The sequence below is a fragment of the Pangasianodon hypophthalmus genome, chromosome 13 (assembly GCF_027358585.1).
Source record: "Pangasianodon hypophthalmus isolate fPanHyp1 chromosome 13, fPanHyp1.pri, whole genome shotgun sequence".
NCBI classification, from domain to species: Eukaryota; Metazoa; Chordata; class Actinopteri; order Siluriformes; family Pangasiidae; genus Pangasianodon; species Pangasianodon hypophthalmus.
In genome coordinates, this window is record NC_069722.1 from 15,315,102 (window position 1) to 15,327,816 (window position 12,715).

At 40.8% G+C, this 12,715-nt stretch overlaps 1 protein-coding gene across 7 annotated transcripts in view; it reads left to right on the forward strand.

The window, feature by feature from the left end:
• cep112 (centrosomal protein 112) overlaps positions 1–12,715 on the forward strand; it is a 137,899-nt gene that overhangs the window by 80,558 nt on the left and 44,626 nt on the right. For 6 of the 7 annotated variants that reach the window (XM_026916234.3, XM_053239044.1, XM_053239045.1 and 3 more), the window contains 2 exons: positions 4,003–4,185; positions 11,959–12,189. In XM_026916234.3, coding sequence (XP_026772035.1) covers positions 4,003–4,185; positions 11,959–12,189 — 414 coding nt within the window. The remainder of the gene's footprint in view (positions 1–4,002; positions 4,186–11,958; positions 12,190–12,715) is intronic. The other variant, XM_053239046.1, reaches the window with a different exon arrangement.

Sequence of the window (12,715 nt, forward strand, 5' to 3'; positions counted from 1 at the left end):
TAGAAATTTAAAACTCCATTAATCCAGTAAAATGCTGGCTACAGTTCATGTTAGTCAGAATTGCCCTTATTAATGGTAGAAGCCTGTCAGGAATTCTGATGTAATTTCTGCATATGATTTTATGTTTCCTTAGCATATACTTCTCCTGAAATTAGGTCGAATTTTCTTTCCAATAAACCTTCTTGCATCTGATGATAAAATGCCCTTTTAAAATAAAACAACTCAATTAATCTTCTGAAATGCTTGCATTATCATTAGTATGTTTTGTAAGGCATATGCAGCCTTCAATATGTAATTTAATGTCACACCATGAAAGCAGAGTGGAACAGAAGGAGATTCATCGCTGGATAATTCATCCAGCATTTCATTACCCATTTATCTGTGCATCTGAAATCGCATCTAAACATTACTTAGGAAAATCAGAATAGCCTCTACAGAGAAGATATGATCATAAATTACTGTATTTTCAAGAACGACTTGTCACATTTACACCTAGAAAATGCCTTGGAGCTTGCAGTAGTGGGGAATTAGTTTGTTTTTATGCAAAATTATGCATAAACTATATGCACCTATCTAGTAACAAAACAAATAATGTATGTAGCAGGTGTCTCAGTCTCTCTCTGACTTGGTGTTTGGATGATGCTTATCATGTCCTTATGTCAGAATTATATAATTATATAAGAGTAGCTGATGCAGATGCACCAGCCTCATTTTTTTCTTTTTTTCTCATGATTTTACTAAAATTTGAAAACATTTAGATGAAATCATACCTTGTATGAAAGGTTTTAGATTTACATACGTAGCTAATAACAGCTTTATCCCTCACTAAATATCTAAACTCTAAGAGCATGTGGCAATTTTTGTTTTGAAAACGTGATAAATATTGAAAAGCCTTGTAAAAAAAAAAAAAAAAAAAAAAAAAGGAATGAAAAGACGTGTTTCTCTACAGCTTTTTAATACACCATCCACTTTGCCATTTCCTCAAGAGTAATTGACTCACAAATTATCGTGTCAGTTATTTGAAATCGTTTTGAGTGGAGATGCTTAGCATCCATCATATGCTAATAGAAAACAAAATGGTCTTTGTAATGAATTTTACCTGTGTGGGAGATGAGGTTGTGAAGGTAGCAAGTTCTTCAGTAATCACTCAGGCAGTGCAATCTGAGTGGAGTTGTCTCATCTTTTTTTTCTGCATATGTTTGAAGTAGTGAGAATGTCTTTGAAAACCAAAGCTATGGCAGATCTGTAATGATGTAATATTAGATGTTTTCTAGCATTTCCTTAGGTGGAAAAAAAAGTAAGAACAGAAACAGCTCCTATAACTCGTTAATTTGAAGCATCCTGTCACACGCTCTGTATCACTTTTATTTGACTCACCTTTTTATTTAGCATGAGAAAGTCTTTGAAAACTAAAGCTGGATATGTAATAATGTAATGTTAGATGTTTTCTAGCATTTCCTTAGGTGGAAAAAACTTGAGCACAAAAACAACTCCTAAAATGCATTAATTTGAAGCAGACTGTCACAGGCTTTGCAGTACGTTTTTGACTCACTGTTTAATTTAGCAAGTAAAATGTGTTTAGATTCACTTTTTTTGCATTATATTTTCTTCCAAAATGTGGCAATATAGGCAGCAGATTGTTGTCCTTTAAGACAGACCAATAATGTTGTTTTCATTTATTTATAATGTATTATATTAATATCAAAAACTTCAAAAAGTTCATCATGGATACCTTTTTTTTTTTGTTATAAAACATTAGCAATTCTTTAATGGAATTAATCTCCTGGACCTTTTAAAGCCAACATGTCAGTGAGGTGACAGAGCTCCCTAGAGATGCATTCTTAGTCATCACTGAAAATCTTCAGCGGATCATTTCTACCTTAAATGATAGGTGGGTGAAGCTGAAGTGTTTAGCTATGCTGTTATGAGCCTTAAGGTCAGGTTGAGCCATTCACGTGGGTACAAAGGGACATTCCCAGACTTCCCTGTGGCATGCCTCAATGAGACTTTAAAAGAGAGGAGCTGTATAGAAGTGTCATTCCTTCATGACCTCCACCCTGCTGCAACATCACAGCCAGACCCCGAGAGGATGAAACAGAGTTTCCATTCTGTCATAACTCTCAGTAACTAATCCAATCTTTAGTTATTTACTCTTTAGATCTTAAGCCATGGCACAAATATATACTTCATCTGAAAGGCTCATTAGCACACGAGCAGGGAAACTTAGCACACATTCTCTTTCACACACATTTTTGCATTTTGTAGAACAGAATAGATCTGCCGCCATGGCCCCAAATTTCCTTCTTCTGCATGCCAAACCCCTACTGAGAGCAGCCAGACTCTTCTCTTCTCCCAGTCCATGATCTTCCCCAGGGAGTCTCCTTGGCTGGGCCGCTGCCACATTACCTCAGTGCTAATCATGTCTATCCCACTGACAACAGCCATTCAGTGCAGCGGCTTTAAGAGCTTGGCACTTGGTGGACTCCTCGCTGTGACGTTTACAATAAGGCGTCTGTGTTTTTCCCGACCCGTCTATTTCTGTTGTGTGCTTTCTCTCCTTCCTTTGGTTAACATACTTCATGACGGCTCTCCATTTTCATGTCAAAACGATTTCGATTTGTCGCAAGAAAGCTTCCTTGCACAGCTGGGATGTCATCGATAGTTATCGATACTCTGTCATCGAATTTGGACCACACAACAGAAGACCATGTGGAGGAGATTTCAAGTTTGCTACTTGATATGTATATCTGATATACCTACCTCATGAAATAAGAGATGCCATGCACGGTATTATTGCCAAGAAAGAAGAAAACAAGTATCTGACCTGGTGTTCCATCCTCCGGCCTTTCCTCGTTCATTTGCCCAAGCTTCTGGCACTAAGGTTGTGTGAAGTGTGTGTGTTTATCCATTGCCTTCTAACATAGAATAATATAATCTAGAAACTGACAAAAGCGAAAGTTTTTTTTTCTGTTGCTGAAATTGAAAAGCTGATGCCATGGGGCTGCATTGAGTGAGTTCTTTGTGGCCTTCTCTCCGTCTTGCTGGGGGGAAACTCTGGCTCTTTGCGGCAGCCCCATTCATCACCTGCTCTCAATAGCAGCGCCGCAGTCTCCAGCTAGTGAGCCGGCCAGGTAGGGTGCCGGGATGCACAATGTGCTGGGGATTAGCATCAAAGCTGGGGGGACTGGGTCCTTCCTGTGCCGGCGGGGAGACAGGGCAGGACCGGCCAAGGTCATCATCCAGCCCCAATACTCCCTCTGCCGCCCCGCCAAACCCCCACCCTCAATTTGATGAGGGGAGTAGGATTGGAGCCTGGGAATCTACATCGGCGGCTTCTCAACACCCAGCGCCGACTCACCGCACAGCAGGTGGAAAACAGCGAGATAATGCAGCCGTGCACTTTTGTGTTTTTTTTTTTCAACACTATAGGCAATCTCACACTTTGAGGATTTGGACACTTTTCCTCGCCATGAGTTTTTCTGAACCAAATATTTGTTTGATTTTAATCAGCTTTTGACACAGTGAAACTTCAAAGCTGTAGCCGGACAACCAGGGGTAAGTGGACACTATCGTGGGAACATACCGATGTAATGGATTTCAACAAGAATACTGCTAGTTACAAATTAGTTGGCTGTCAAAATATTTTTAAATAGTTGTTTTCCCATAGGGGCATATGTTTGATGCATGTAGCTTATAACGATTGTAGACGTCCCCTAAGCTGATTGTTCCAACCTCTGGCATTGGTTGCATGGGGCTCGGTCACTTGGCATATGGCTTCTCAAACTCTTCTCGACAAGTTGACTTTTTATAAGCAGCAGCAACAAAAGAGGGTGGAGATAGCAGGACCTATGAGGTAACAGTGATGCAAAAATAGTCCCCAGTTCGTTACATAGCGAAGCTAACACTAAATTTTTTCTCCCCCCTTTTGGTGAGAGATGCGCAAGTTGTCATGACGACAGGGATGTACTGCTGATGAAGTCTCGTTCCTTGTTGTCCAATCAGATTATGGAGCTGAAACTGCAGCATGAGCAGGAGAGGACACACCTACTCCAGCAACACAATACTGAGAAGGACAGCCTGGTCCAGGATCATCAGCGGGAGATTGCTAGTCTGGAGAAGCAGGCGCGGTCCGCCATGGCCCAGCACCAAGCACAGACCCAGGAATGGAGAAAGCGGGATGGACAGGTATGTGGTCTCTTCTTTTCCATATCACCATGTTTTCCATATTTGGTTTGCTATTAACCCTGCCATTTTCCCGCTTGCTTTCGCTAGCTTTTTTCTGCTTTGCTAACTAAGTATTCGTTTTACCTATTAAAAATCTTATACATATTTTGACTGAAAAGTTAAGTGTCTGAAGGAGATTTTTAAAAATACATTTTGAAATTTAGCATGACGCTTTATCACAAAAACTTCAGCACCACAAACTGTTTATAGAACTGTTTGCAATGAAATTGTGCAGAAAAGAAATACCATACAGAGTCTACATGTTACGCAGCGTATACAGTGTTTTGAGCGGAAGAATTAAAAGAAGAATTAAATCCCCCAGGATCTGAAACCACAGGTTGCCATAAAAAGATGGTAAATCTTTTGGCGCAATATAGCTCAGGCCTTTTGTTTTCCACCCTGGGTTGTATTTTTCATTCTTTTATTTCATCTATTTGAGCTGGGTTGGCATGAGCTGGTGCTTCGCAAACCACTGTGCACTGGCTGGGCGCATTTGCTGTTTCTCGCCCTGCGCTGCAGGTAGCCATCATCTCCACATAAGGAGAGGCTTATATTCTCATTATATCTCCCAGAACCATTTAGCATATATTAATGACAGTCTTGGAAAGACTGTTAGAAACCTCTATTTTGTTTATCAGCGGGTTTCTCATGGTTACTCCACCAAAGCCCGTTCTCCTCTCCAGCCTGGCTATCGCGGAGCCTCTGTGGGAAACCATTTGACAGCCGAGCCCCCAGCTGGGGATGTATTCGATTCTTCAGACCCTGAGATGAAATATAAATTGTCAGCATGGCTAAAGCACGTTTATTAGCTCCTAACAGGAGAGATGTCCAGCAGAGCAGCTTCTGTACAGAGTTCAGCAGACTGGATGAGAAAAGCTTGGGAAACATCGCACATTTCAATGCCATTTCGGTCAAAGACTAAGCCATGTTAAACCAGATTTTATACAGTGAATGTCATATTAATTGTATGTACTGTTCTGCTCTTGTTTTAAAAGAGAAGGGAACTTTTTTGCTGCGATCAGATAAAACTAAAGTGTGTCTAATATAATGCACTAATGTATTTAAAATACATTTTTATATCTTATGTCTATGCAGCATCTCTTTGTAGCTAACAAACATTACTGTATTAGTGCTTCATCTTTAAATATAAAGCTAAAACATGTATGCAGTAACAGCTTTTGCTTTTTCATCAAAACAAATGGCTTTTTTATCCTTTTCCGTGTTTCCACACATAGCACAAAGCCATTTATCCAGCACCTTATCAGTCATGTCATTACTGAGTGTGGTGGTGTGGACAGGCCACACAGGATGTGAATCCAGGGGAAGGAAATTGTCTGCTATTGCGAGAAGCTGCTGGTGGCTCAGAGCCTCCATCGCTTCCAGCTTGCAGAATGCGCTGAGCAATTTGTTGGAGCTCGGGGGACTAGGCTTTGCGGTTTGGCTGAACATGTCCTTCCATGTGATGATGTTATTTAGGTGAGAAGTTCAGCGAACCTCAACACCCTTTCCCTTTATAGTTCTCCACGATCCAAGCTGGGTGCAGAGAGGCAGCAGAGTTTCGTTTTCCTCCTTATGGCGTGACTACCTCACCATCAACAAGCCTCTTTAAACTGACAGATTTACATTTTCTGATAGAAGTGTCTTTTCAATTTTTGAGAGTCCTAATAGATAACGGCAAACCCGAGCACAAAAATTTCAATCTTCTGAGTATCTAAGTGCCAGAGTTTTTCTTCTTTTATCATAGCAGAACAAAATTTGACATGAAAGTGATGCTGGTGGGTTTGAAAACTTTTCTCTGTGTCCTGTTGCATTTCAACTGGTGTCCATCAAGCTTACTCTAGCTGCTAGATGAAGATACATTTTTCAGCTACTGCTGACAGGAAACTGGCTGCCTCAAAGCTGTCTGAGTGAGATAAGATGGCCTTCGTGACTACTTTTCTCTTCCCAAGAAGGCATATTTTCTCTAAGAGCATCTGAGAGATGGAATCCAGGAAAGAAGAGAGAAGATGGTGCTGACGAAGCCTTCCACTGGCTGTTTTATTGAGATGAGATGTTAAATTGGAACTCGTGGTGTCTGGCTGATTACAGTATGAATCTCAGTATGAAGATGATCGACTTTTAGATTGAAAATATTGACTCAACAGCGATAACATAAAAAAAATCCCTTTTTCACAGCTGCAACAAAAGCGACTGAGTCTAGACCCAGCTTTCTTCCTGGAATCTTTCAAATTGGAAAGCTGACAAAGTGAGCACACATCCTTCACCTACACTGAAGATGAGTCAGTTAGACTCATCTCTTGATGTGGTCAGCACTGTTTGGATGTAAAAGGAAGTTCAGAAGAATAAATTATTCAGGAGCAGAGCTTTGTTTTTGAGTTTATGCGTGGGCTTGCCAGTGTCCAGCACCGGTACCTGGCCTAGATCTCAATGCTACTGCAATCTTAGTGCTGTTTCAAAGAAAATTCACAACCTACAACAACACACAGCCATCAAAACAAGCGAACGTAAAAACAGTGCCATGCTAATACTGTGCTGAAGGTTTTATTGATCCATGTCTTGGTTTGGAGTCTTTGTTTAGATCGCTGAGGGAATGAGCTTATATCCTTGTCCTTGGGCTGAAGCTGGAGTATTCAGTTTCCTCTCAACCTGGAATTTCTGCTTTGGCACCCTCCAGGCTCCTAGTTTCCTCAGTCTTTTTGAAGATGAAAGGGGCGAGGCCGAGAGTCAGTTGGCAGCCCATCCAGGACAGTTCCCAATAAATAGTGTTGCCTGCAGCAAATACTATGTGCTAATACACAACTGGCTCCAGAGACTGGAAGTGTTTCCTTTACATGCATGTTATAGCACACTGCACAATCTGTGTGCTTTATAATGAATATTTAATGAAGAGGAAATATTTGAATCACACTTTATCATTTGCCTGATATGTAACTTTGTATCCTGTTTTTTAAAGGTTCTTTTTTTTAATACTTTTTGGCCTCTGGAGATGAAAATTGTAGACTTCTCCAGTACATTTGCTCTAGGCATCTGCACCTTCCTTGGATGTATGAACAACAGATGTTTTGTTCCATCAGTCGGTTCCATTACTATATTTCCTGTGTTTCAGCTGCAGTCAGAATCATTTTCATTGCTTTTATTTGGCCAGTGTCTCATTTTCCCACTTTTTCATCCTTGAGAAATTCTTTCTCACTCTTATAACATGGAGTTTAAACAGCATGGGGGAGAATCTGATCCTTGGAGTATTGCACTGTGGACCACTCTCTGCAGCCATGATTGGCAAATTAATGACACTGACAAATTTTCAAGAACTTCATTTCCAAATAAGAGATTAAGCCAGAGTACATAACAGCTAGTGTGATGGAGGAAATCAGGCATGGTTATTCGGATGTGCGAGAAAAAACAACCTCATTAAGTAGGTTTGCTCAACATTAGCTTGAATAGCTTATATCCAGACCCATGGATTAATGTCATTCTTGCCACTTCCATCATACAAGAAAAAGCAACACATTCAAGGGCAGCTTGGGAGAATATTATAAGATGCTACAGCTGCATTCATACATTCATTCGTACTTTTAAAGATAAAGACTTTTCTGTGAGATTCAGTTTTACTATTTTTATTATAGTCTCACTGCTAATGTTGCCTGCAACTTACCAAAACAGACGTAGATTTCAATATTAAACGTGATTAACCCTTCAAAGCCCTGACCTGGCTTATTATTTGAATTATTAATCTGATCTTTAATTATTGAATTATTGATCATCAGGAACTAGTACGAATGTATGATTTGATAACTACAGTAAAAGTAATAGAAACTGTATGTAGTGAGGAGCGTATATCTGGACCTACCAATGGGCCTTGGGAGTTTATACCACAGTGCTGTGGAATTCTTGAATCTGATTGTTCAAAATGTGTTGATTCATTTTCTGTAACAGCTCGGCTTTGACAGTAGTTTGGCTGCAAGACAAAGCAAAAAATTTATATTAATGTGCTTGTTCTAATACATTATCATTTCTGTAGTAACAGCTAATTCACAGGGACATGTATTGTGGATGCTCCATATGGTGAAGCTTGGAGACGTTTATTTAATATTTATGGAAAGAGTCTCCTGTGTCAGCATTTTGTACTCGAGGTAAAGCTGTTCCTTTACGTTTTCTGCCACAGGAAAGTGCTCAGGGCAGGCAATTTTTCATTTCGCTCTGTCTTGTAACATGACAAGCTGCTTTTTTGTGTATTACTATTTTCAAGAGAAAAAACAACATAAGTAATAACAGGAACTGACTTGTTTTGTGGACATTCCACAATATTGCATGTAACAATAAATGGATAAAAAGTATGATGCAAGTTTATGTGCCAAATAGATCTGATAGCTGTAGTAATTATGTTTGATGTTTTGCTTTCTGTTTACTATTTATTGTTTGTTTTCTATTCAGAAGAAATCCTGATCATCCATGTTCATTTCTGGACAATAATATTCCAGGTACAAGAATGTACCGAGAATCAAGCATGCAGTCAGTGTCTTTGGAGCCTTTTTTTCAGCTCTGGAAAACAGAAAACATTACTGATTTCTTGTCTTGCTGACTTCCCTGGCTTTCTCAAGTCTGCTTTGTTCTGATCTTTGTATGTGTTTAGCCTGAGTGAGTTCTGGGTCCTTAGCACACACTGTCCCTCTTTCCCAGATGATGAAAAGGGGGTTTAATCCTAGACCAGACATCACTTGCATCAGCCTGCATTAGCAGGCATGAAATATTTTTTTTTTTCTGAGCAGCACGGACCTGCTTGTTGAAAACATGTAAATGTGACTCAGACTAATATTGAACCGGAATGTCTCTTTACCCAGAGGGTGGCTGTGCTGGGAATGGATATGAGAATCAGACTGGACGTATGAAGTAGAGTAGGTGCTTTGTTATCAGTTAATACTGCTGTGCAGTTTCTCTCATGTGGATGAGCGACTGAAGTCTCCTGTGTCTTTGTGCACTATACAGCTAATAAAGGAAATAAGGTCCAGGCTGTTAAAAAAACACACACAAAAAAAACCTTTGTTCTCTTTATTGTGAATCAAAGCTGAGACATAATATCAAGTGAAACTAGGGCGGTTTGAACACGGTCTTGAACATTTATGTATTTTTAAAACCAAATTACTCACTGAGACTTTATCATGCAGTGCACGATTGGAAAGATCCTTGTTAAACTATATGGCCAACAGTAAGTGGACATCTGACCATCACACCTGTATGTGCTTGATGAACATCCAATGCCATAACCATGGGTGTTAATATGTAGTTGGTCCCTTCTTTGCTGTTATAATAACCTCCACTCGTCTAGGAAGGTTTTCCACTAGATTTTGGAGCATGGAGGTGGAGATTTGTGCTCATTCAGCAACAAGATCATTAATGAGGTCGGGCACTGATGTTGGGCGAGAGGGACTGGTGCACAGTCAGCGATCCAGTTCATCCCAATAGTGTTCAGTGGGGTTGAGGTCAGAGTTCTGTGCAGGTCACTGGAGTTCTTCCATTCCAACCTTGGCAAACCATGGCTTTATGGGCCTTGTTCTGTGCATAGAAGTATTGTCATGCTGAAACAGGTTTGTGCTTGAGCCTTTTACTTCTCACATATGAGTGTGATGTTCAGATGTCCACATACTTTTGGCCATATAGTGTATTTCTTAGTGATAAACAGTTACTGAGTTCTGAAACTGAAAAGAGTGCAAAAAATGGCTTCAAATTTAGTTTATCAAGTTCTGAGGGTTAATGATATGTTGCAGAGCTGGCAAAAGAGGCTTGCTGATTGCTTTAGCCATAGTAGCATCCTGCTGTCACACCATTTAAACAAACGTTTCTAAAAGTGTGTCATGCTCTTTTTCTGAGCACACAGCACTATTCTGAGCGAAGGCCCCACCTTGGGGTAATTACAGGACACTTCAGTTTTACAAGGTGCTGGCTTTCTGTACTATAACACACCAAAGCATTGACTTCCCCTAATACTTTGAATGTGTGAGTATATGTATGCACAAATAGACCAGACACTGTTTAAGTAGCAACTGTCCATGTTGAAAAATGTCCCCATTTTAATTAAACTGTAAACACAGAGACAGACACCACTAGGAAGGCCCAAACCCTGTTTAGTGCATCATGGCTTTATCTGACAGACCTCCTCGTTTGAAGCAATCAAAAGGACACTGTTTATAGGAGCTGGAAAGAAAAGCTTGCCTTGTAGCCACAGTCTGACTTCTCAGACGGGGCTAAAAATGTGCACCCAAAGCATGGCATGGGGTTGACAGGATGTGACACCGTATGTAAGGTCTAAAATGCACCAGCAGTTCAACTGAAGAGTTTGAAAATGCTGGTCAACACTTAGGTCCTTGTTTTAAAAGTATTGATCTGCCAGAACTCTTCAGAGTATTTCTGAGCATATCTGTCCATTTACATACATATGTGACATGCATGGTAGCATACATGTCTATGCTATATTCATATTTCTTGAATTGTACTTCTAGCTAAGTTATTATATAAAATATTCACATGCCATCATGTACCCTTGTGTTAGCTTCTGGAGCCAGCCTTATATTTTATTTGTTTGATGATATTATTTCCAAGCATCAAAAGAAGCACAGTAAAAGCCTATCAGTCTATCCCATACCAGGGTAAAGAAGGAATTATAGATTAAAGGCTCCTCCGAGCTGAGATCTAATAGCTCTGTACCACTAGTAGTAGTATGTAGGCGAGTGTTGCCACTTATGCTGCCGTCACCTGGGACACAAGCACAGCCCCAACATCTGTGTATGTTTATTTTGCTTAATTTAAATGTATTTTTTCATGGTCTGCCTTTGAAGTGGCAAAGATCCCACCCCGCTCCTGAATGTGTTCACAATTTTCCGACACACTTCCGGCAGGCAGTAACCGTTCTCCTCCCTGGAATGCCTAAATACAAGTGGAGTGAAGCCAAGGACGTGCCAACCCCTTGTGTTGCTAGTACTGCCCAGACATCGCAGATCACAACCTGAGATGGGGTTCATTTATAGCATTTTGAAGAATTAATGTAGCATTGAAATTGGCAACTCGCTCAAAATAAACTTTTGTGCCTTAGAATTTCTGTAGTGTTAAGCAACCTTAAAGTCTACTGTCAAAAATGATGTCAACGCAAGCAAGGTCAAGTTCAGGGGCTCGGTTCATCATACAATTTCCACTGCTTGATTCTCTAATAGAGTCTTCCATTCTCTAATAGGGGGACTAATTCCTTTGCTCACTGTGCTTCCTTTTTTTTTAGTCATCTGCACCTTTTATTTTCCCAAGCGTGGCCGTAAACGTGGCAAAGCAGTCAGTCCCTGTGTTTTTTCTGCTTTCTGAAACGAGAAATGGCAGCAGTGCCTCATCCCACGCCCGCCCCCCATCTATGAGTAACTGACCTTTGATTTGCGCTAATTTCGCTCATTAAATCAAACCACTGACCTTTGTGGAATGCCCGCTTTTGATGTTGAACCCTTGAGGCTGTGAGATCAGAGGGGGTGGTTTCTGTTTTCCTCTTCTTGGCCAGACCAAGCACAAGTGCTCCGCCAGTTTTGCACTTTTCATTCCCCACACTCTGGGTAAAATTGTGCTTCCTCTGTGCCAGTGCAATTCAAAATGAAGTGCACTGATGCACCCCAATGAAATGCAACAAATCATCCTCTATTTCTTGATTCTTAATTTGGTGCTCATTGTTATTTGATAAGATAATAACTTTATGTGTGATTCCAGACCATCAGTGAGCTGGAGTCCCAGGTACACACACTGAGGGAGGAGCTGCTTGCAGCTCACAGTCAGAGAAAGCAGCAGCTGTCTGAGTTGGGCCTACTGCGTGAGGAGGAGCGCCAACGTGCTGCCCAGGAACAGGAGGTGGCATTAGGCCGTGTCCGGGCCGAAATGGAGCGTGTCCGCCAGGATCTGGAGAGGAGCCACACTGCAGAGAGAGAACTCGCTCAGGAGAAGGTGGGTGAGCCTCTGAGCAAGGGCGGGATGATACATCATGCTGGTTTCCTGGATTCGCTGGTTTCCTCTTACTTTCTAAAGCCATACTAATAGTTAATTGGCTACTCTAAATTGCCCCTAGGTGTGAATGACTTGACTGTCTGAGTGTGTTTGGTGCACTGCAGTGGTCTGGAAGATTATTTATTCCTGCCATGCAACCAATATTTCCAAGATAGGAAACACGAGATATAGGTGACAGCCATGTTGTCCGCAACTTGAGATATAGTCAGTTAAGCACTCGTTGGCATGATTAATTGTGTAAACTTGATTTAGCACCAAGGCCTCAGTTGAGTTCCAGGCAAATCAACCATGTGTGTCAACACCATACAAAGACATAATACACAATTATCCCAATTATCATCTTAGAACTGCAGGATGTTTTGGGATGTCAGCCTAGAAGATTATTTAGTTGCTTCCCTCTGGTACTATAGCTCTGCCACAGGATTTTCATGTGTGTCAGATGAGAAGTTTTGCCCTAGAAGCAGTA